Source organism: Dinoponera quadriceps, unplaced genomic scaffold (genome assembly GCF_001313825.1).
Source record: "Dinoponera quadriceps isolate SergipeBrazil2010 unplaced genomic scaffold, ASM131382v1 scaffold2600, whole genome shotgun sequence".
Taxonomy (NCBI): Eukaryota; Metazoa; Arthropoda; class Insecta; order Hymenoptera; family Formicidae; genus Dinoponera; species Dinoponera quadriceps.
In genome coordinates, this window is record NW_014556795.1 from 310741 (window position 1) to 335299 (window position 24559).

Sequence of the window (24559 nt, forward strand, 5' to 3'; positions counted from 1 at the left end):
ATCCCATTGATCGATCAATATTACAATATTTTTACGACACTTGTCGAACCGGTTTTTGCCAAAACTATTACACTTGCTTTCGTAATCCGAAAGAAGAATGAGAGCATAAAAACCAGTTAGGAAGGATATGATGCGATAAAAGCCACGGATGTTATTTCAAAGGCTGTAAGAAGCGTTACCCTCGCGAATTTGCGTTTGCCACCAATATTGGAAGCGTTGAATTTTAAGTAGACCCAGGTTGCGCACGCGACACGAATATCAGAATTCGAACATACAATCGAGCCAGTCGAAGAATTATCGATCGAACTAAATTCGCCGTTTTCACTTTCGAATTTACTGCTCGAATTTATACACCCGCAACGTCCTTGCCGATCGCAAGGCCAATTTTCTCTCTCAGCCGTCGCTCTTACTCGCCTGCCTTTGCATTAATTAATACCGGCCATTTCAATAATCAGCATACAACCGCTCATAGCGACTCTGCTAAAAATTCCTACTGTCACGAGGTCGTACGTCAACTTATTGAATTGATTAAATTTGAAATATCACCGACACGTGTATACGTTCAATTACGTTAGCACTGAGAAGAAACTTATAGTTAAATCCGGCGCCGAGCATACTCTCCAACCGCAAAAATAGTCAAGAAAACCACTTTTCTAGAAAGTGTTATTGTAATGATAACAACCATACACGCACGTTGTTACTATAAAACAGCGCCGAAACTGGCTGTAATTTTCTATCAGCGTGATATAGAGCGTTTAGCAAAACGGAACTCGCGTCATATATTTAAACGATCAATGCGACGCTGCAGTCGTTGATGACAGCTAGTCGAATCGTTACCTCGGACACGGCAGCGGAGAGTACGGATATTCGTCGGCTAAGAAATCATTGCGAAAGAGCCGGCTTCGATCTTCGCTTTACCCAACATTGGTTCGCTCGACATCTACCAAACTCGTGAACACCTCAAAGATTTCGCGTACAGGGGCAGACCGACCCAATTCTGACCGGACCTGACGGGCCAGACCCTTGTTTTGTTTGGGAGGGGCACCGGTGTGGTTATCTTCGTTGGAAGGGGTGTGCCCCCGGGTGCCCATATAAGTAAGTCCGAGTGCCACGGCTAGGTCACAGTCTCACAACCCTTCGTTGCATCGCGCGCTATCCACTCCGTTCTCTGCAAGGTGATGGTCTCGACAGAAATTATTTTGCTCCTAAAAACAGCCAGTCACTAACGGACTAAGTCTCGGCCTGGTTTCACATATAAGCGACAGACGTATCGAAGTTGTCGACTGTCCGTTAGACGGAATATATAAGAGCATTATTGTCAATTATTGTAGAGGAGAAAGAAGCTATTGAGCTCTCCGTTATAATGAGAGACTCACGTGCTTTGTTATATTGTATCGACTATAAATCGATTTCACCGACGTCTGCTCGTTGAATCGAACACCAGACTTTCTCCGAGGCTACAAGATTCATTTATTTATTTATTTACTCACGTGAGAGATACTCGTTGGTATATAAAACAAAAATAATCCGTAAGGATTATTTAGTTACGATTCTAGATTTATCAAAGGCTCGGAAAAGATTCGGTATTCGATTATTTCCTCAATCTTTCCGCAATTTGTTCTAAAGGAACGGGGCTTTTTTTTCAGAACTATCGCTGTACGAAATAAACTGTCGAATCAATCAAATTTCCAGCAGCAGCGTAATTAGAGTAAATCTTCTTGATTGAAATATCATTAAATCTACTATATATTGTTTCAATAATTAAAGTATTAGTTCGATATTCAGTTCAATAATTTCAACGATATCATCATTGAAGCGAGCAGATCTGTTCCAATTCGCGCGTGCTGTTGGAAATTCTATTGATTCAACGGCATTTATTTTTCCGTGTACGACTAACATCACGAGACGTGATTAAAAACGCGCCCGTCGTGTCGATCGTATCATGACGATTTCATTCTCAGAATGCGGTTGTTCGCGATAATGGCAGCGCTGCTGCAAATCGGTCTGTGCGGCCACGTGTCCATCAGGATGCCGTACTTGAACCCGGCCGGTGTGACCTACGTGAACGGTCTCGAGACGCAGGATGCGGCCTTCACGTATGCCTCCGACACGCCATTGCACACGATCGAGACGCAGCACGTTCAGTACGCAGCCCCGGTGATCCCCGCCAAAGTCGAGACGCACCACGTCGGGTACGCGGCCGCTCAGGTGCCCGCGGTGGCCGCAGTACCATTCGTCAAACATATACCGACGGTCTCGCAGGTGCCGGTCGCTACGATAGAGGCCCATCCCACTCTGGTGCAAAAGCAGCTCGACGTGGTGAAGCCCGCGGTCACGAGCCGCAAGATTGAGGTGAGTGTGCTGCGCGAAAGTACGGAGTAAAACAGTCGCGCGGTGCGGCGCCAATTGCACCGTAATCGTTGACACAATTTATTCATTATATTTTCATTATGCACGCGTGGTAATTTAGTTTTAATTTCAATCTTAAGGTGAATAGCCGTATATAGGGTGTCCCAAAACCAACGTATGTCATTAACACGATAGATTCTTTGGGACGTTCTCAGACAGAAGTTCAAATACGGGAATCTCGAGGCGACAATAGTTTCGGAGCGATCGAAAAAGCGGCGTGTTACACTACGCACGATATAAACGCATGTTTTTGACATTATTTGTGTGCCGAGATTTGAATAGATCGATACTGCGGTATATTAGGTGCGCCGTCCAGCGATCCAGAAGCAATTTTACGACATCGAAGAGCGAGTTATCGTTCGTCCAGCTGGGTCGGCCGTGGTGGAATTAGACGAGCCGACGTCTAAACTGCAAAAGGGATCAACTGTGGTTCAAACTTTGGATTATCCTCAAGTCCATGGCGTTCACGCTCACGCTGACTTTATCGCCGATAACGCACCTACGGCCATCCCTGTGGCCGCACCTGCTCATATTCCTGTCATCTCTCACGCGACATTATCGCCTTTGTCTCTTCCCTCCCCAACGTCAGCACCGAATGACCTCAGCGCCAACAACCTGGAGAAGGAGTCCGTCGTGATTGAAAATCCCGATTTTCGTAATGCCATCAATCGAGCGCGCCTTTCTCAGGTACACCACCGGCATTTTCGGCGTATCTTTACGCGACGATATATCTTGTAATTTTATCGGGAAGAGCGGGAGAAATAATCTCTCAAATCGGCCTGATCTCTTTTCAATCTCGAAATCAATTTATTTGAGATAATTTGAACATTGTCAGAAAATCGTTTGAGATCCGGCGTTTAAATTCGGTATTGCGGAAGTTGTTAGATACAAGTTGTGGAAAGAATTGCAAGGAGGCTTTGATCGATTCAAATTTCGTTGTGTATCTCGTTGAGTATTATTTTGCAGGTTCGTACTTCCGAGCCTCGTGTAATTGCCGAGTCGAACGGTACGCCCTTGGACGCCTCTGCCACACGGTTCATCGCTCATGATCCTTCCCCGAATGTGATACCCAGCCAAAAAATCAGTACCGAGGATGGTAAAATTAACCAGAACCGACTCATCGATTTCTTGACTGCTCGTGGTGGTGTTGCAGAGGTATTGCGAAAAGAATCGCCGTTGTGTGATTTATAAAAGCATTAAGTAAATACGTGTGTTAGTTCTCTCATAATATAATCGATCGATAATACCGTTGTCTCGGCTTGCTCTTTGCTATGATGACAATTCACTCACAAGTGTTAGTCACGAAAATGCGCTTCCCAGGTGGGTTTCGGCCGCGATGGAGCAGCTGGAGCGCCGATCGGTGATGCTGCGTACGTGCGAGCGCGCGTTCTATCCGCCACACCAGCGCCGGATCACGCGGAACCAGCCGGGGAACGCGTATCTACTCGTCGCATTGTCGTCAGCAGACCGATCGAGACCTTTCAAGAGTACGACATCGTAGAGCCCGCCACGAAGATCGAGAGAGTCGCCGTGCAGCATCCTGCATTCATCAAGACAGCTCGCGTGGATCACGTGCAACTGCACGGTTCCGTACCGGTTGTCGGCAAGGCTCTCGCACCTGCGTTAGCGCACGCCGCGGTCCCGGTTTATCAAAAAACGATCTCTCCGGCGTACTAGTACTATCAGTCGAGAACATAGTTGGTTGACCTTGGTTTGTGTCTACTTCAAAAGTGATCTTTGTGATAAACGCTCTCAGAGAGCGACAAATTCCGAAAAGTATTCGAGGTATGTCAAAAAAAACAAAACCGCGTTCCAAAAGTATCATAAGACTCTAGTTTCTCCTTACTCTCATACTTTCAAGTATAAAATCTGAGGTAAATTGAAACGTAGCTAATGAACAGTTTAAATAAATATCGCGATCTTTATTGCGACTAATAATAGCAATACAATGTAAAGGACCTGCGATTAAGTAACATGTATATCTTTTTTTTATCGCAAGCACTACATTATATGTATAAAGTATGATAATATATAACTCTCGTACGATAGACGATTAAGGATTTCGCATAAACGATAAGGATTTCGTTTGAAAAATATAATAAATTTCTTTAAACGCCACATATGACGCAATGTTTATTTCATTAACGGCACGATTTCTCGCACAAACTCCCGTTCCTCCAATAAATATTTCCACACTATTAAATGTCGCTGTTTTTACATCTAGAATTTTACGTTATAGGCGTTAAAAATATCGATGAACATAAAATATCTTTTGAAAAATCGTACGAGAAATGCAACATAAAATAATGGCCAGTCGTTTCAGGCAGTAAAATACATTTGAAATATTTACTAAGATCTCTCTTTCGGACACTTCATGAATTATAATTATAGCCCATGTGGTCAGTATTAACGACTTCCTGAAACCTTTCTACGCTAAAGCTGACAAGGGTAACTGCTCAGTTGCTTGTTTCTTGTAAGGTCATAACATTGACCTAAATAACGCTAATGTTTCCGTTCTCTCATCCGTTCCGCGGGCATGGACATAAAAGGTTTACTCGTTCAAATCTTTTTACTAATGGTACGTGTCATTAAATTACAAACATGTAAAATTTGGCATTATAATGCAAAAATGATAATAACATCGTATCACCACCCACGTATATTCTTATTCTCATTCTAATACGGTATTATTAATCTTAATAATACGTAGTCATTTACAAAACACAGATCTTGTCCTTAAAACGTACATTAAATATACAGTTATTTTATTAAAATTCATATTATTTAGAAGTTAATTAAAGATACTAAGCAAATGTTACTTAATATCATAAAAATGCATATGCCTTTTTATTCGATTTCGTTTCACTTTCACATTTTCTTTACAAAAATTATTTATGTAAAAGCCACTCCGGTTCCAATAATAGTATAATGACAATTCGATTTAGGACGATGTAACGCTGAAAACTGCCGCTTAGTCACATAAAGCGAATCCGGTTCTGACTGCATTGTATCGAAACGCTATATGCATAATACGCAAACCGGAAAGCAGTATGCGTACTGAAAGCGCTACTTGCGTAGGTGGTTGAACTCGATTACGAGAAAGAGAGAAACACTTTGGCCAACCCGATTCGATTCTGATCACACAATTTGAGGATAAAACTCTCTCCCGATTACGTAGAACAGATATTCGATATTCACGGTGTGTACCATTACGGTGCTCTTCTTGTACGCTTTCAGCATTTATAAAGCAACGTAATGAAATGCGAGAGCACGATAAAAGCGTGACATTTCACGATATGTAGCATCAAAGCCGGCAAGATCGTCACCCTTGACTCAGTTCAACGACAGATTAGCGACCTCGTCGTAAGGACAAGGGAAAGAGGCAGAGCGCTCGCTCGAGGCTTCTCCGGGTTAGCGAATGAATAAGAGACGTTGGATATAATTTTAGCCGAGAATACCGGTCGGACGACGCGTATATATATAAGTACAGCCGTCACGGCTCTTGCACTCGGTTAGATACGCATGAGGTAAACGCGTCGTCACGAAATATCGCAAACCTTTGAACTTCCGAGAGGTGAGTGTGGGTTTACTACGAAACTATGCGTGACCTCGAGACTTTCGCGTCACTTTGTGTGTGTATGTGTGTTTGTGTGTGTCCAAATCCGAGCTTCAATCATCTCAACGTCGCGGAGATCGCTTGTATCGTTCATGAGTGATGAGAATCGAACAGCCATAATTTATAATCTAATACACTGACTTCCCCGACGTGATAATTACGATTAATCTGAAATTTCGTTTTTCCGGCCCTGGAGAAAAATTGTACGATCTTGCAGAGGAGTACTGGGTCAGCAAATGTCGACTAACAGTATGAACGTTATCATCCTATTTACTTTGATGGCAACTTGCGTGGCTACACCGATTTTCTTCGCTCATCCTGAAACAGTTCTCGCCCATCCAGCTGTCTTGATTAACTCCGCAATGGAAGATAGTTTGCCTAACGAATTGCGAAATGATTTCTATAAAAATCCAAACATTGCAGCTGGTCTCGCTAAAGAGTCCTGGTTTATCGGTAAAGAAACGCAGGTACAGACATTTCGCAAACAAACCGCCAATCTTTTAACAATTCAACAGTTCAACAATTCAGAAAGTTCAACAATTCTTATAGCTAACTTGTACTACGTGCGCTAATATGTTTTACTACGTGCATTAATATGTCGAACAATTTAACGCTTGTATTTTATTAACTATGATAGCGTAATATCACATTTGCTGTATATACATGATGACCTCCTTCTCGTCACATTCAATATATAAATAAGTAGAAATAAAATACTAAATTGACTTTGCAGAATTTTACATGATCTCTATGTATTTTTGCAGGTACTCGACAGAGAAACGGATAAAATACCCAGAGAAAAAATCTTCAGTGCACTACATAATGCCGGATTAGTTCGTAGATAATATAGAAAAAATAAACGAAGATTACATCACCATACATACAGCAAATATATTTTCATTCAAAATTAAAACTTCGAAATATTTGTAATTTTTGTAATACGATTTCATTGAAATTTTGTTAAATAAGTTAAGAATTATTTGTGCCTGTAATAAAAGATATCATAAGAAATTATGGTGAATATTATTTTTAAATCCTCAAATATCATGGTGTGGCATCTTTATTAAACTGGCGCTCCAACACAAAAAATTGAAATAAGAACTACAGCAGAATTAAGTGATCGAACTTTTTATCAGGAACTCGGATATGAAGATGAGAAAATTAGTTTGTACATCAACTTAACACCATTACTGCTCCAACTAAGCTAAAAAGAAATATACTACGATTTAGTGTCGCTTAGATCTTTTTTAAGGGGAACAAACAAAATTTATATATCTATTTTGATTAAAAAAAAAATACGAGTCAAATAATTTCATCTAGTTAGTATTAAGCGTTCATCGAATTAGTACTATTTTAATTGTTTAATACTACTTTGATATATTATTGCTGTAATAATGGCAATAGGGTGCCATCTAGGTTGTGCCCTTCCTTTAATGAACTACTAACGGTCAAAGGTCACACATGAAAGTATCCTTCCATTGGTAATATGTAACCAACAGCGAATATATTTGTGATTTCTAGGTTGTGGTTTGAGTAAGATTTTTCGAAATTTTCTTACGTGCACAAACTAAAAATATTTTTGGTCATTCCAACATATGTAAATAACGGGGATGGAAACGGTTTCTAAAATATAGATGGTGAATTGCTATATCGAAGAAACAGTAAAGAGTATCGAATCGGTGATTCTCAGTTGACTTTTTAGATATCGACGAGATTTACAAAAAAGTTTCTATGGATGATGACGTATTTAACAAGTTATGAAAATATGAGGCAATCAATTTTTGAAAACTTAACATACATACATATATATATAATATATTTGCTGTATGTATGGTGATGTAACCCTCGTTTATTTTTTCTATATTATCTACGAACTAATCCGGCATTATGTAATACACTGAAGATTTTTTCTCTGGGTATCTTATTTGTTTCTCTGCCGAATATCTGCAAAAATACGTAGGAATCGTGTATGTATATATATATATTAGACGCCCGATGGATCAGCTGGTAAAACGTTAGGTCAAAGGAGCTTTTACTTCACGTTGAACCATAAAGATAAAAGTCTGACTGTTTAGACAGTTAAATTGGCTAAACTGTTTAAAATGCTTAAACTGAAGAATGGAAGATTTTTTTACTTATCGTTGAGTTAAACAGTTTAAAAATAAAAATGATGATCTGATCTATTGTTGAATTACACTACGTATCCAAATTAAAAAAGTCAGTTTTCTTGATCACAAAAAATAAGTCAAATTTGATACATGTATATATGTATATATATCAAATTTTATCTATTTTTTGTGATCAAGAAAACTGACTGAAATAAAAGCTCCTTTGACCGAACGTTTTACCAGCTGATCCATCGAGCGTCTAATCACCATATCACTTTCTTGCGATAAGTTACGATCGAAACTGAAGGACCGTCGTCTCACCGTAACGACTGTTCGCTCGGACAGAGATAATTGCGAATTGCACAGTGTCCAAGGTCACGTTAGCCAGAGGGTGTTCGCAGATTACATCTTAACGATAGCGTGTTACGAGCGAGGCGAAAGACCCTTGGTATCGATCTTCAAGGCCGAAAGTCTAATCCGCTCGCCGAGGGAAATTCCCCGTTTGACTTCTTCGATATTTGTTATTGCGGCCTCGAGCCATTATCAACGTTACGAGCCTGAAGTGGAGAGCGCGTGCATATCGAAGAAAAGAAGCGAAGCGGAACGAGGCAGCGGTAAATCTTGTCCACGGACGGCAAGTTATTCCTCCGTTGCACTTTACACCGCGTCGTCCCGGGACGTAAGGTCCTGGTATTTCGTGCATTTTATCGATGAAGTGTCATCCGTAATTTGAAATTCTACCTTTCGCCGAATATTAGGTCAATCGTGACGATACGATTTCTGTGTCCCCTGTAGCGCCCGCGAGGGTGCCGTCCGGAGTACGTGATACACAATCCAGGTTACACGCGTCAGGAGTTATTTGCATCGCGATTAATACTTTTATGCAAATTAATGCCTGATCCGTGGCCAAGTGTACTCGTGTCCGTTGTTAGCGCATATAGATGCGCTTCTTATTGGATCCTTCTACGCCCTCGTCGATCGATCCGCCGTATTCCTCTTCTTCGTATTGTTAAATTATGCGACGGTTAATTTTAGGGCTGCCGTGGGAGAGACATCGATGCTGCTTCTATCGTGCGTTTCCCGAGATCGTGGCGGTTCGTAAAGAGTAATCTCTGTATATTCCCTTGAGTCGAGTATGTAGCAGTTATTCTCTGAAACATTTTTCTCATCACGGAGGTTACTAGCTTTTTATTGTGAGGACGAAAGCAGTAATGGAAAATAGTTGAGAAGCGAAAGAAATATTAAGCGATATTTCGCCCTCAACCGCGAAGAATTTCTCCTCGTGGAATAAATAAATCAACGTTTCTCTGGTTCGACTTATAATCTACGTATAAAATTCCTCGCTGTGTAACTTCGTGATTTTCTATCGATCGGGCAATAATTGTTGTATAAGTGCTTGTCGCGTTTAATCGGGTGTTCGCAGCCGCTACTTCATCATCGTGAAATATCCCAACGTCGTAATTATGACTGACCTCACATCTTCCCCCCTCACTCCACTCCCACATATTCACGAACGTATATGCGAAGGGGTAAGAAACGCGAGTTTTACAGTCGGACCTAAACGCAGGTTCAAAGAGCGCAGGTCTCCCACGGCTAACCGTGTCGACCGCGAACCAAGAAAGCGAACCCGCCAAGGGTTGCCCGGGCGGCGGCGGCGGCGGCGATGGCGGTGGTGGTGGGTGGTAAGGTGGAAACGCAAGGAGTCACGCGAAGCAGCCCCCGTTGAAACGGAGGTTCGGGGACGGTACGTTCCCGTACGTACGGCGAATCAGTCAGTCATCTGCAGGATGAGGCGCACGACGTGGCTGCTTTTTGCGCTGACCCTGCTGCTCGTCCAGAGGACACGCGTTAGTCGCGCCCAGAGAAGCTATGCGCGACAGGGCGCCAACCGTGAGAACCCGACCGTTAAGATACCGGATCAGGGGACCGTCCTCGGCAAAGAGGTGCGACATCGACTTTCGTTCTCGACTTGAGTATGCTTGTTCCTTTTACGTTTCTAATACACACCGACGCTTGGCTCGTCAGCAAGTACGTTAATTTTCGCGAGGATCGCGATCGTCGACGTTGGGATCGACCACGGATGAAGCGAAGGCCGCCTGTGAAAGAGCGATCGACCTCACCAGCCTCGTCAGTTGGCTTAACCCTCTTTTAGTCGCGATATCCAATAGATGTCATCCTATACGGAAGAAAGGGGTTGTCTGTTCATAAAGGGCAACTGGAATTTAATTATCGGATTACCTGGTTCTTAGCTAAACTTCAATTAACTAAATTTCAGTTGTGTTACATGGGCAGCTAATTTTTAACCTGTGTGAGCTAATTCCTTTTTTTCGTGCGACGTTTGTCAATTTGTTATTTATGTACCTCAGTGTCTCTGGTTTATTAGCCAAGTGTTAATGAAAGGAAAATTGTTTCAAGAAGCAGGGAAAAATAATGGGAAAATTAGCGTATCTGTGAGATACATTGCAACCACTCATGGATGAGAAATAATGCGACGGAGAGTTAAAAATTTACGTCTCAACGACACGTTGCTTTCTTTCTTAATTTCAACTTTCGGAAAAAGTAGACGACATCTTTAGTTAATCTTCGCCCGTTTCTTTTCACCTTCACGTTCCTTTTGTTTAAAATTCCGCAAAGACGCGGGCAATGACTACGTTCAGCAGAGAAAGCAGCTTAGTAAACATGGAGCAACATAAATTGCTAAGTATCGTTCAGCGGAAAATCTTATATACGCAAAGCTGCTGACAGTGCAGCGGAAAGCGCGAGGTTGTCTGCTTTTTCTGCTGAACGCAGCCTATAATCTCGATTCCAACTTATTCGACGTTCCTCTTTCATTTCTATATTCCGCTCGCGAAATCCAGGTAGCCCTCGGTGGTACGCAGAGAGTGACGCAGTACCTCGGCATCCCTTACGCGCAACCCCCGCTCAGCGAACTCCGCTTCGCACGACCGATGACAGATCCTCTCCCCTCTTGGAGCGGCGTGAGAAACGCGACGCAGTTCGCACCGTCGTGTCCGCAGGTCACGGGCCGGCTGAAACTGCACGAGAAACTCTACAAGCAACTGCTACCACCGGATCTGCCCGATCCGGGATTCAGCGAGGATTGCCTCTTCTTGAACATCTTCGTTCCTGACGGTACGCGCGTTCCCTTCAATTGCACGTAGTCCGCACAGCAAATAGTCAACGTATAAACTTCCCGCAGTTCAGCGCGATTCGAAAAGCTTATTTTTCCCAACTCATCACTTACGTCAATCTGCTTCTTATAAAGACGGATTTAAATCGTGTGAATTCACTTAGTCCGTTTCCGTCACGGAAGGGAAAGGTTAGCTTCAGTAGCTGAGTTGGTTGTAACATACGGACGCCTAAAACTTTAGCAGCGTAAGCGATTTTAATTGCTGCAGTAGCGAGTTCCTTCGCTGCTGCAGCAAACGCAGTATCGTCAGTGACATTTACTGCAGTTACTGCTACCTACTGCAGTAATTAAAAATTGCTTACGTTGGTGAAATTTTAGGTTTCCATGTGTTTAAACTAATTTAACTGCCGCGCCTAATCTTTCTTCCGGTGGTTTCGAAAAAAAAAACAGTATGTCTCCCTGATTGCCTTCCTTTCTTGAGGGGAAAAGGATATTATTAATTATTTATATATTGAAATATTATATTATATTTTAATAATATTACATATATTTTAATAATAACATATATATAAAAATATTCATATTTTATTATTAGAAAGAAATATTCCTGAAAAGAAGAAAAGATTCGTGCATTGTTTTTATTCGCTCTCTCGCGGAATCTTCAAGCGCGGCCGGAACGTGCCTTTTCTTCATTTGATAGACAATTTCACAATTAGCAGCAGTGATTCGCGTCACCGTCGATTACAGTCCTCGATACGCGGCCATCTTTTTTTCCACCTAATCTTCAGCGAAACGTCAAGCACGCGACGCCGCGGAAACGACGGTCAACGGCGAAGTTCGTTCTCGACGGAACTCGAGATAATACACTCCGCGCTCGGGGAGTTCTCGGAGACCGATTTCTATCGTTCGCGAAGAGGGAAGTGATTACGGTATTCACGGCGGTTGAAAGCGCGGCCACCTCGCGATCAGATAACGGTGGACCGAAGCAGAAAATTAATAACCGTCCGTGCGTGCAGCGGCAGTGTCGTGCAGAGATTTATCACACCCACGTAAAAAGCATGAAGGGGTGGACGTCCTGCAGTTAATGCTCGATGCTATTAAGTCGGACGTTTCTCGCGGGAATTGTCCACGCTTCGAGCTTGACTACCCGCCGTCGTCAAACAAGGACAATTCTGAAGCGAGACTACAGAAGTCTTAAATTCTGCCATTGAGCCATCGTTCCGAACCGGCACCGTTCGGGAGAAAAATTAAGTATTCAAACCGCACCGAAAGCAAATGTACGTGCTCGACTGAAAAATGTTCCCGAGCTTGCGCGGAGATTACAAATCCCCAGGAGCGAAAACTACCGTTTATATTCTGGCCCCGTTTTTCCGCTCGTTCTCTCACCTTAATACAAATTTAATGAGACACTAATAGCGAGTACACAGGCGCAGTCTTAAGACTCGGCTGAATATTTACACGCGTACGGGCGGACGAAAGGTTAAAGGGGGTGCGACGATGAGGTCGAATGCGGGCCGCGGCATACTTCTTCGGTCGTGCCGGTCTCGCCGGCTTAATCGGCTGGAGACGGCTAAACGGCGTCTCCCTTTCGTCCGAGAGGAAAAAAGAAGGAGGACGCGATCGGAATTGAACCGGCACGAAAGTCCCACGTACGACGTCGTCGGCGACGATGATGATGAGGACGACGCCGGGCAAGTTGGTCGATATACACGCGGCTAGTAAGAGTAACAGTAACTGGCGCGCACGCGATCTCCCAGAGTCCAATCTGAGATGCCGAGATACCAGAAAGCCGGTCACGAAAGCTCTCCCTTCTCGCTCGCACCTTCTACGCCCGCTCCTCTCCTCCGCGAAAATCGTCACGACGTGATATGAGTCATTGGGAGGAGCGCATCCTTATAGTCGCGGCAGGATCACACCGGCGGGATGCGTGTGGCATTCGGGGTGCGCGCACTGAACTCCCGATGACAGCTAATGCGGAAAATGCCGGAGGTACTTGGTGCGAGCGTGCCAAGGTCGCCGCTAAGAAACGACGCCGGCGTGTTCGGGACGACGATAGCGCGCGGAAGACGGTCGTGTTCAGGAAACCGCAGGGGGGAGAAATCTCGTACCGGTCCCCGTTATCGCAAGGAGGCTCACATTCGGTAGGCTGGAAATAGAATATCGGATGTGTGCCTTATGTAAATTCAGTCTCATTCCGTCTATATGTTATGGATAGCACTCTCTCTGTAATATGTGAAAAAGAACGCTGCTGTATATCGCCGGAGACCTCGTCGAATCTCGGCTATCTTTGGCGCGATCAAACGCGAACTGAGCATTATCCGAGTTTTCCTCCACTTTTAGCAAGAAACAGGAATGCTATAGTCGAAAATGACAAGGTGTGTGAAAATAACATCGGACTCGTTGACGGTGATTTCGATTTTACCCGCCGTCTCCGTTATCAGATCGCCCTCTGTGAAAAAGTCCTATTTGTCGGGTAAAGCTGGGAGCGGGAATGACGGGAATGATTCTCGAAATAATCCTCATTGATTAATAATACGGCTGTTTCGTTGGTCTCAATCAACTTTTTCCATCTGGAAGGAACTTTTCCAATCTCCCCGCGAGATCTCCTCTCTACTTTATTTAGAATGAAGCCCGATGTAAAATCTGATAGGCAGAGTCGTGGGAGATTTAATCTGGCGGAAACGCGGTCCTCTCGAACCAGAACCTGATATTATTTAAAAAGATAGACAAACAGGTGGATCTACTTAATCCACATGGAGTAAGACTCCTCCGGGTACACAGTCTATATATGATGAAGAAATCGAGTACGGTATTGTAATGTAAGATAATAAATGTAAAATAACGCGCGTACATTGCCGTTATTTAAGCCGACGCGGGATCTTTACGGCACACAGATTTCCGGGCGGGCTCTTAAATCGCTCAGACATTCAGCAAGCTCTGTCGCAAGGACTTTCTCGCCGGGCGGCTGACCGACTCGGCTAGCGTGCCGCTTATCCGAATAAACCGCCGTATCCGTTTAACATTCCTTCCGAGTTAATAGCTACGTTAATTAACGAATAATTCATGCGCGTAGGGGGCCGTGGGGACGAGCAGTGGCCGGTGATGGTTTGGTTCCACGGCGGCGACTTCAACACCGGTACCCCGGCGATCTGGGACGCCTCCATATTCGTCAGCAGACAAAAGGTTCGATTACAATTGACGACACCGCCCCGGAAGCGCCGTTCCGACCGGTGCGATCGTGAAAAAGCGGCGTCGAAATTAATGTGTTTTCCGTCGTACAATGGGATGAAGCATAGTGATACCCAGGCATTGACGCATTGAGAGAAAGAGAGAGAGAGAGAGAGAGAGAGAGTGCGCCACAGATAATAATATTTATTCAAATAACACGATAAAAATATTTATTTCTCAAATACAAACATGTATTTTTCAAATGAGAATGTTTATATTTAATATTTCATATGGTTTCCCTTATCATGTAGTGTTTATTGAACGAGCGCTCGAAATATCTTATTTTGTAATATACGAATGAACATCTTCAAAAAGGTATATTTTATAAGAGTATAATACTACTATAGGTGCACCTAATCTCTTAACATACACGTAGTCTGAAATACATAATTTTGTAAAATGTTGGGTTCGGGCCACCACTAGGATTTCTTATAAAACCTTCGATAAACATCATATCTTTATGATTAAAGTTCCCAGTAAAGGGAAATGATATATGAGAGTGAAAAATTGACGTCTTCGATCAAATTGTGCGGGAAAATGATTTGATATATAATATTACAAAGCCGGGGTACAACTTATCTTGGAAGAGAAACGTAATCATACAAGTATCCCTTGGAACTAAATCGGATCATGATGCGCTTTGGTAATATTACCGAAATGTTCGAGCGACTAACTTTGACGGATCGCACAGATCCGTTCATCCGTTGGCCCCTTAATGTAAATTGCGATGTGAAACGATCATAGTTATGTAAGAAGGATTCAACCCGCGCGGTACGTTTCGAGAGAAATAAAGATGAAAATTTGACACGTGATTTGAAAAGTATAAATATCATTGAGGTTCTTCACAATCGTTCAAGAAGTCGAGCATGGCCCACTTTCTTCTCTCTTCAAGAGTACTCATTGACAAATTGAATCCTTAAAAAGAATAAGCGAAAATGACGCAACTAGTAGGAAATAAAAATTGTTTTTTAATTAATCTTAAACATCCGTAATAATAATAATTTAATAATAAAATGTAATTAATTTTAAATGCCCTTGGACCCATTTGTTTTATGTAAAAAGACGTACCCATTGGTAACGAAAAATCTCAAAATTACAATTTTATGAGTTCGATCCTTCTTGCAACTAACTATGAACGAAAATATGAATAAGTAATTCGCTAAACATTTTGCGCATGATGACGTGTTAAAATTCGAAGTTCCACTTATTCGCCGAACGCCTCGCAAATTGCATTGTTCGTCCCACTGTGCGTCAGTGGTGACGCGCGCGGTGACGATCGGCTGCCGACGCGATTAACGTGTATTTTTAACGAGGTCTACTCGCGACTCGCCCAATCAATGCCCTAGACATTCAAGGCATAGCGGACAGAAAATCGAAAGGAATCCGGCCGGCGCCTTTTCTCCTCTTATCTCGCGTGTCCGCCACTTCTGAAGCGGACCCGAGCTTTCGCTACTCGCGTATGTATCATTAATGAGGCTTTCGTTGAACTCCGATGAACGGATACATAAAGCGGTATCATTTACGACTCGGAAGCCTACCTCGCGGCGGCGAATTGATCGCCGACCACACGAAACGAAAATAGTAAATCTCGAAACTCTCTCTCTCTCACCCCTGCTCTCCCCGTCGACGGTAATCGTCGACTGAGCGGTTTAATCACGCACACTAAAGAAAGAAGTCGAAATTACGCGAAAATGAACGAGAACGACCCTCTCACGCGGCAGGTGCTGGTGGTGACGGTGGCGTATCGATTAAACATCCTGGGATTCTTCACGACGACCGACACCGAAGCGCCCGGCAATTACGGCATGTTCGACCAGATCGCCGCCCTCGACTGGATCAAGCGCAACATCAAGCACTTCAACGGCTCGCCGAGCAACATCGTGATTTACGGGCACAGCTCAGGCGCGATCAGCGTCGGCCTGCACATGCTGAGCCCGCTGAGCCGCGGCAAGTTCTCCAAGGCGATCGCGATGAGCGGTGACGCGGTGAGCTCGGTCGGCTCGCCGGAATCCGAGGTCGGGATCGTGGAACGCGTCATCGAGAAGTTCGGCTGCTACAGGCAGCCGACCACGAAGATGATGGAGTGCCTGCGCCGGGTGGAGGTCGACATCCTGATCCAAGAAACGTCCGAAATCGAGACGTGGGGCCCGATCATCGACGCCGAGATGAACAACGACACGGAACCTTTCCTCGCGTCACACCCGAAGGACATCTTGGAAAGCGGTGATTGTTAGAGCGGCCTCGATAACGCGTTCCGGATATACGGAGGATCTAAACATTCTATACATCTAACATTCTGTTACATTATTGAACAGAAAGTAATAAACATGAAAAATAACGACGCGGCTCGACTCGATTATTTCAAGAAATAATAGATATAAATGGATGAAAAAAGGGAGTAACGGTGATTTCTCAGAACGATGGAGTCGAACCGCATTGTTGATTACATTTGATTGCTTCTTGTCCGATAATGTTACGGAATCAAGTCTACTCGTACGTGTTGATTTTCTTAAGATTGATTTTTCTCGAGTAAAAATGCGTTCACGTGGTGTAATTTTCGAATATTCGGACAACACCGTCAGAGTATCGCATGAAAAATGTGCGGAATCCGGAAATCCGGATTCTCTACTTCGGACGTTGTCTCCCCGACCACCTCAGACAGAACGACCTGTACATTTGGTTAATTCTCTCGCGTTGATATTTGGTCATCAGGGAACATCAACACGGTGCCGCTGATTGTCGGCTACACGAACAACGAGCAAGCTCTGGCGTACATGGAGGCCACCGGCGGGCCGAACTCGGAGGGCAAGCTCTCCCCGGAAAGCTTCGAGATGATGATCACGGACGAGTTCTTGCAGGCGGTGCAGGCCCCGGACGAGAACAGCACCTGCGAGGCGAATCCCCAGTTGGTGGCGAACGCGGTGCTGTTCTTCTACAGGCCGTACCCACCGACGACCAACGGGACGATACTCCGCGACAGATACCTGGACCTGCAAACGGAGAAGAATTACGCGGCCGGTCTGACGTTGCTGGCCGGCAAAGTGTCGAAGCGCAAGACGCCGGCCTTCGTCTACCGATTCGACTATCGTCCTCGGACGCCGTCGGTGGCGAAGGACGTGCCGGAATGGGCGGGCGTGCCGCACATGTTCGAGCTACCGTTCGTCTGGGGTCTGCCGCATCTGATGGGCGGCGCGACGCAGTGGAACTTCGCCGACAAGAAGATGTCCGACGTGATAATGGCGATGCTGGCGGCCTTCGCCAAGACCGGCGACCCGTCCCTGAACAATCAGATCAAGTGGGAGCCGTTCGCGCAGAAGAGCCCGGGGATCCTGCTGATCGACAAGAACATCGACATGAACCGGCCGGAGGAGGTGGACTACAGGGCGTTCGCGTTCTGGAACGAGTATTATCCGCAGATCCTCGAGGAAGCGTCCGGCCACTGTTGCAACTTCACCAACACGGCGGCCAACGCGTGGACGATGTTGCCGCGCGGCGTGTGCCTCGGCAGCGTGCTGGCCACGGTAGCGTTACAACGGCTTCGCTTTTGAGCCGCAGGCGTGAAATACAAAATACTGAATTACAAACGTGTGTTGTTGCGCTCTTTGTTGTATCTTTTTAATAGACTAACAACTTGTCGAAGGAAGATGAGATACGGCGTCTCGTCGGGTTTTTCAATTTTATAACAAAGATCTCCTCTCCCACTCTCTCTCTTTACTTTCCGGAATCGACGAACGCGCTGATATCCGTCGTGAAACATATCTCGCGCTAGCTGAACGATAACCTGCGATGCGCGCATCCAATCGAGATTTCTCGAGAAGTACGAGATACGCACTTCGATAATATCTCAATTCTTCAATCACACGGCGTTATATCACAAAGTTATTTTATTCCGTTCTTGTTTTCTTACATGTTATACTCGAGATGCGGATTATAAGAATTACGAAGAAGACCCAAGAATATTGTGAGACAGAGAGGGGCACGGAATGGAACAGAGTCCACGGGTCGGCTTACAAAAGTAGGAAACTTGGGCCTTTTAACATTCACTGATCTTTTTTATTATTTGCTTTAATACGGAGAGATATAGAAAAACATACTTTGTTTGAGAAACAAACAGTTTGATAACTTATGAATATTTTGATGATCCGATAATAATTAATAATAATATTAATAATAATAATAATAGTAATAATCATGTTCATGTGTGTGTACCATCTATGTATAATTATATTATATAAGAGAGAGAGGTGCGCGGCGAGCGATGCATTGGGGGCTGGTGGTCTGCGCACGCGCACGTCCAAACGTTTCTTTCCTCTTTTATGTTTTTTCTCTTTCTCGTGTTTCCTTTCTCCTAAATATATAATATTAGTTAATCATTTTTTTTTTCTTCTTAATTCACCTCATGCAAAACTCCTACAGTGATAACCGATGCCACGGGGTCTCGTACTACTTTGTGCGCGTGTTGCTTGCGCGTGCACACGAGCCACCCCGGGACCAACGTATATACAATATTTCCTGCCTTCCGCTTCGCTGTGTCTCTCTCTTTCCGCACCGTAACCATATCTTCGTTCTTCGCTTCGCTGCGTTGCCTTGTGCCTTCGTGCTCCCCCCCCCCTCTCCCCCTCTACCGTCCGAACTTCCTAACCATCGGTGCCACACAGATCTCCCCGCATACCGTCGCCTCAGTATTCTCGTCAGCCCCCCTCCTCATTGTCATTAGTATCTTTTTTTTTTCATCTTGTGTCCGCCCCGATCTTGTTTTTCTTGTTTATCTTTTTTTTTTTCTTTCCACTGGTATCTTCGGATTTTTCATGTAGGAGAGTATGGGCTCTGCCATATCTACCTTACAGAAGTAGGCACAGCGATTTCTTTTTCTGCTTCATCTTCTTCTCTGGCGACTTCTTGTTTATTTGCCGTACCAGGTCGTAGAAAATCTGAAAGGAGGAGGTTAATGGAGATTAGCGGTAACTGCTTCGAGAGCTTTCTACGTTAGATCGAAATGCTCAGTGATTGACAATTATCACGAAGTTCTGGACGAGCTTCTAATTAGTTACTTTTGACGGAAGCTGCTGAATTATAACACGATGTTCAAAGGGAAAAAATAAATAGATTGACGGTCGACTCACGTCGCGAACATTAATTTTAGCTTTGGCAGAGGTCTCCATAAACACGCAGTTGAATTGCCGGGCAAGGTTGACACCCTGATCCTTCCCTACTACCCTCTCGTCCTCCAGGTCGCATTTATTGCCTACTAGTACCATCGGTACATCATCTGTGTCCTTTACCCGGAGGATTTGCTCCCTGAGATCCTGCAGATCGTTGAAGGTCGATTGTGCTGTTATCGAATATACTAATACGAAGCCCTGTCCGTTTTTCATATAAAGGTCCCTCATGGCTGTGAATTGTTCCTGCGAACGCATTGAAAATAACAATGATGTTACTCAAAATGCAACTCGTATCGTCAAATCGTGAAGTGAAAAAGCTAATATGTCGGAAAGTCAATAGAAAACCGCGCAATTTCGCGTTACTTTATTGAGGAAATATTTTCATTCGCATTCGTGCGATAAGGAATACAGATAAAAATGAATAAAGTCAATAAATTATCACAGTATTTTTTTACGTCGTATTTATACGAGATTTTGATGATTCATATTCGTATTATTCCGTCGATATACGTTGACGTTACGTACATCGCGTACGTTGACGTTATGTTGATCATCGCTTGTAATTTTTACGAATTTTTCTTGCGGTTACACCAAAAAGAGACATCGCGTTTAATACGTCTCTCTAATCTCTCAGCTTATCGACATCCCCGATGAAGAAACAAAGGAAACCTTGTATCTCGTGCGGTACTTACTGTGCCGGCTGTGTCTAGGATTTCTAACATACATTGTTGGCCGTCGACCTCGACTTGCTTGCGGTAGCTGTCCTCGATCGTCGGATCGTACTTCTCTACGAAGATTTCTTGCACGAACTGGACAGTGAGGGCAGACTTGCCTACACCTCCACTGCCCAGCACTACTATTTTATATTCACGCATTTCCTTGCCCTATCTACTGCCTGTGCGCCTGGTCACAGTCGAGGGGTCACCGAATCCGCCACGTTTTGCTTCGATTTGCTCTCAGTGAGATGGATCTGAAACAATGCAATACACTGATCTAAAGGCCGCAAACGTGTAACGAACAGGTTAATTTCAGTGACACACCTTGTTCGGGGACGAGTCAGCTTTTATGACTCAATACTTTTTTATATATACGTATATACATGTACATGCGGTGAGTTCACGCGAATTTTTAACATGAGCCGACAATCATAACTAATAATTTCTAAGTAGTGGGTGCAGCGGGTGCCAGAAAGGGTGAAACCTTTTTCAGTATGAGAGCTACTCTCTCTCCCTCTCCCTCTCTCGACGAAAATTTGATTAAACACGCTTTTGTCGTAACTACGTAATTCTTAATATTAAATAGCTCGATAATTAAATGTCCCGAGTTATAAAATTGCGCGCAGGCGGAATAAACTTGAAGGTAAATGAGAAATAACGGGAATATGAATTTCTTTCACTGAAAGCGAGCAATTTCGCGGAGCACAGAAAAAGGGAAGAAACTCTTAATTGCTTTCTAAAATTGATGAGAAATCAGAAATTATCGCGCAAAATTCCGGAATACGGAAACAGTAGTGATACAGTTAATTGTTCCGTGAGAAAGTACCGGGTACGTCCAACAAAGTTACGCGTTACACGTCGTGTTGCTTTCGGCGAAGCGACTTGTCAGAGCAATGAGCGACAAAAGGACGGAGTAGAAGGGAAAACGTGGATACGACAACGACGTCCTGATTGGTCGGCAATGGCATCATGGCCGCGTAGTGGCCAATCGACAGCCGCAAAATTCTTTGCACCAATCCGTCATTGATTTTACCTTATGAATGGACCTGTACGATGACAGCCGCTACTCCCGGACTTTCGCCGGCTTGTTACAGCGCTTAATAAGTTACCTCGGAGACGGTGATTGATATATAACATTACCCAACATATACTAACTAGACGTTAATGATTAATAAATTCTTCGTTGGGTTGATAAATTAATTTAACATCCTTATCTCAACGCTACCACCCAATCACCGGAACAAAAAAAAGATGATTGCTTTTTGATAGAAAAGGTAACAAAAAGAGTGACTGACATACATTTTTAATCGAATTCTGAGAGAAACTGAGGTCATCCTTGGACGACAGAGTTACTTTTCGTCAAACGTGTTGGTATCTTCCAATTATCGTTCCTTCAGTCAGAAACTCATAAAAATTCAAGACACTTCACTCTCTTTTGTTATTTCTACAAAGAGTTCAATTTTATGCAGCACTGTTTAATGAATGCACCAGTCATTTCCTATTTAATACGAAAGAAGTAGCGATGCTCGGAGAGCCTCGTGGAAGACGTAATTCCGCACGAGCTGATCATGAATTAATAATTCGTCGAAATGTCACTTGGGAAATTTACGAATCCATTTACCTATACTTTGTGCCAACTTGCCCATTCGTTAAAAGATCTCCGAATTTAATCTCTCCGGAGATGCAAGACGGTTCTTTCTCGAGCACAAAAATAGTTGTCGCGCAAATGTAATTAAAAAATTCCCCGACTTTCATGTCCCCCCCCCTCCCTCCGCCGCGGCAGCGAAGTGAAATATCAATCTCGCGACTCGATTCTCGAGGAAGAAATAAAGAGAGACGAGAGTAAACCTGAAGATAATGAAGGGCTCGTAATACATACGAAAGAAAATAACTTCATTATCTTGTATTAGCGTGTATCTTACTCAAGAATAGCTCTCCCGGGCTCGCAATTTCCCTCACTTTCCCGTGCCATACTCCGGGCGTGTTTAATTTTCCCAACTTCTCTCCGGGTTTTCCACGCAGCTTGCGGCGGCGCATCGTTCTACCGAGTTTATTAGCGAAGGCCAAACACAATACCCATAGTAACGACGACGGCGACGTCTACTACCGTGCGGCAACGCCAATCGAGATGTCTCGCGAGAACGGCGGTGCGAGACTTCGCAGCAGCGAGAACGAGAGAGAGAGAGAGAGAGAGAGAAAGAGTGAGAGAGAGAGAGAGAGAGAGACGCATCTGGCGTTTATAATATAATTTACGTTATGTGATGCGTTTACGGTTCGCCGTTGCACTGCCGCTGTACGGTGCAATTAAGCGCGCAATTAGGTCGTACGGGCGACGAACGCGGGCAACAAGTTGACGTTCGAAAGAGAGAGAATCGACCGTAACGACACGGGGTGGACCACCGAGGAAGAGAGAGAGAGAGAGAGAGGGCAAGCGGATCGAACGGATTTGGCGTTGTTCCAAAATATCCCCGGGTCGAAAAAGTGTTCCTCGCGCAACGTGTGCGCGCGTACATACGTACAAGCGAGGCAAAAGCTCTCGCGGACGCTCTCTCGTAGACTCCCCTGACCTAGTTATTAGGCTTTGGCATGGGACACGGCGCTGTTCCGTAAATCGCGGCGTACCTTTTGTTCGGAATTCAAAGCTGCACCGCCGATGGAAATCAAGGGGTCGTCGTGTGCCGCTGCGATAGCGTCGTGTGTGACTCCTTCGCGGGGACACACATCGACGGAGCTTTCGGCTTTGTGTTCGTTCGCAGACGAGTGTGAAGGCGCGTGATTTCATCGAGGTGACAACTAAAATCCTCGTGATGCATTAAAAGCACGGCCGGGATTCTCGGAAACTGATAAGACGAGATCTCGATGATAGGAACTAGGTAGATAGATAAATAGATAAGCGTGTTTGTTGATACTTCAGGGCAAAGCCCCTTAAGAGCGTTGCAGGAAAGAAAAAGAGTAGAGGAAAATTTATAATTAACTCACCGAACTTTATATTATACTGGAATGCAATTAAGAAGCCGAGGCAAAAGGGTAAACAGCATAAGGTACTATTTCCTTCTAGTGATTTCTGGTTAGTCAATGATTTTCTATGATTTTTCTACATATATCCGAATGTACTAATTTGAATGTACCATCTATGAAAGGTAATGTTCGAACCACACTGTCCATAGTTCTTACAATTTTCTGTGGAACAGAACTTCAACATTCTTTCGTCTGCTGCTCTTGTCCGTTTTAAATAAGAACTTTTACGATTGTTATTTCCATATAAATAAATATTACTATTCCCTAGAGCGATGAAAAATATCAATTAAAAACGGAAAACGATTGACGATAACGATTTGATCTGACGGCAGATCATAGAAATAACTCGTATAATATTTGCGTTCAATATTGAAGAAGGCCAGCAACAAATAGCCGAGACGTTTATCCGGCACTATCATGTTTTTAATAATAAATATACAAAAAAGTCGGCAACACCGGCTGAGGCTCTTAAAGACCAGGTGAGTTCACAATTTCTTTTGAATTAGTAAACAGATCTCCAATGTTCTTATTCGCGTCCCGTCGCACGAAAAGTGTTAATTTCACGACTGAACTTTGCACTTCCAACTCCGACTGAAACTCGAGGTCAACTTTCCGCATACGAATGTGCGACGAGGATGACGGGGGGGGNAACGCCGTCGGACGATCTTAACCATGTTACCACGACTCTCCGTCGTATTCTTATCGGCTATCTCTCACTCTGTCTACTTGTTGATCGTTTCCGCGACGCCTCGAGAACCGCACGAGGAGAACTCCAACGTCGATCTCGCGTCGCTCGGCTGAACTTTGGTCAACCTTCATCTTTGACTTTAATCAAGCGTATTACTGCCAAGAGACGCCGGTCTGTGACAATTAAAGCCACTGACTGCGAGTTCGTGCGCGATTCCAGAAGGCAAGGTTTCTTTTCTCTCGCGAAGTCTCTCTTTCCATCGCTATCGACGGAAAAATACGCAACTCGCGGCCGCATCGCTCTTGGAATATTCTTTTAACACTTTTCTGGATTTTGTTACACTCCTCACATATACACATTATTTATATTTAAATCGCCTAGCATCTTGTCGGCATCCCGTCACCTTGTCGTCTCGTCAAATTCTTAGGTTTGCCGGAGCCGGCCGGTCTGCTCGTGCGAAATCTCACGTTTCCCCCCCCCCCCC

General features: G+C 44.2%; 4 protein-coding genes across 5 annotated transcripts in view; 3 read left to right on the forward strand and 1 right to left on the reverse strand.

The window, feature by feature from the left end:
• Nucleotides 1-1962: 1962 nt before the first annotated feature.
• Nucleotides 1963-4086, forward strand: LOC106748143. Its single transcript, XM_014626388.1, has 4 exons — nucleotides 1963-2352; nucleotides 2713-3096; nucleotides 3376-3564; nucleotides 3730-4086. The coding sequence occupies exons 1-4, from the start codon at nucleotides 1963-1965 to the stop codon at nucleotides 4084-4086; spliced, it is 1320 nt and encodes a 439-aa protein (XP_014481874.1).
• A 2141-nt stretch (nucleotides 4087-6227) lies between these two features.
• Nucleotides 6228-6870, forward strand: LOC106748172. The gene is made up of 2 exons (XM_014626419.1): nucleotides 6228-6492; nucleotides 6790-6870. Exons 1-2 carry the CDS (start codon nucleotides 6262-6264, stop codon nucleotides 6868-6870), a joined length of 312 nt encoding a protein of 103 aa, XP_014481905.1. The 5' UTR covers nucleotides 6228-6261.
• Nucleotides 6871-9920: 3050 nt separating this feature from the next.
• On the forward strand, nucleotides 9921-19421 carry LOC106748253 (carboxylesterase 5A-like). The gene is made up of 5 exons (XM_014626597.1): nucleotides 9921-10076; nucleotides 10992-11265; nucleotides 14337-14446; nucleotides 16213-16714; nucleotides 17204-19421. The coding sequence occupies exons 1-5, from the start codon at nucleotides 9921-9923 to the stop codon at nucleotides 18037-18039; spliced, it is 1878 nt and encodes a 625-aa protein (XP_014482083.1). The 3' UTR covers nucleotides 18040-19421.
• Nucleotides 19213-24559, reverse strand: part of LOC106748251 (ras-like protein 3) — a 21210-nt gene continuing 15863 nt past the window's right edge. For both annotated transcript variants that reach the window (XM_014626596.1, XM_014626595.1), the window contains exons 2-4: nucleotides 20346-20623; nucleotides 19615-19896; nucleotides 19213-19422 (exon numbers count right to left, since the gene is read on the reverse strand). In XM_014626596.1, coding sequence (XP_014482082.1) covers nucleotides 19333-19422; nucleotides 19615-19896; nucleotides 20346-20528 — 555 coding nt within the window. In that variant the 5' untranslated portion in view covers nucleotides 20529-20623 and the 3' untranslated portion in view covers nucleotides 19213-19332. The remainder of the gene's footprint in view (nucleotides 19423-19614; nucleotides 19897-20345; nucleotides 20624-24559) is intronic.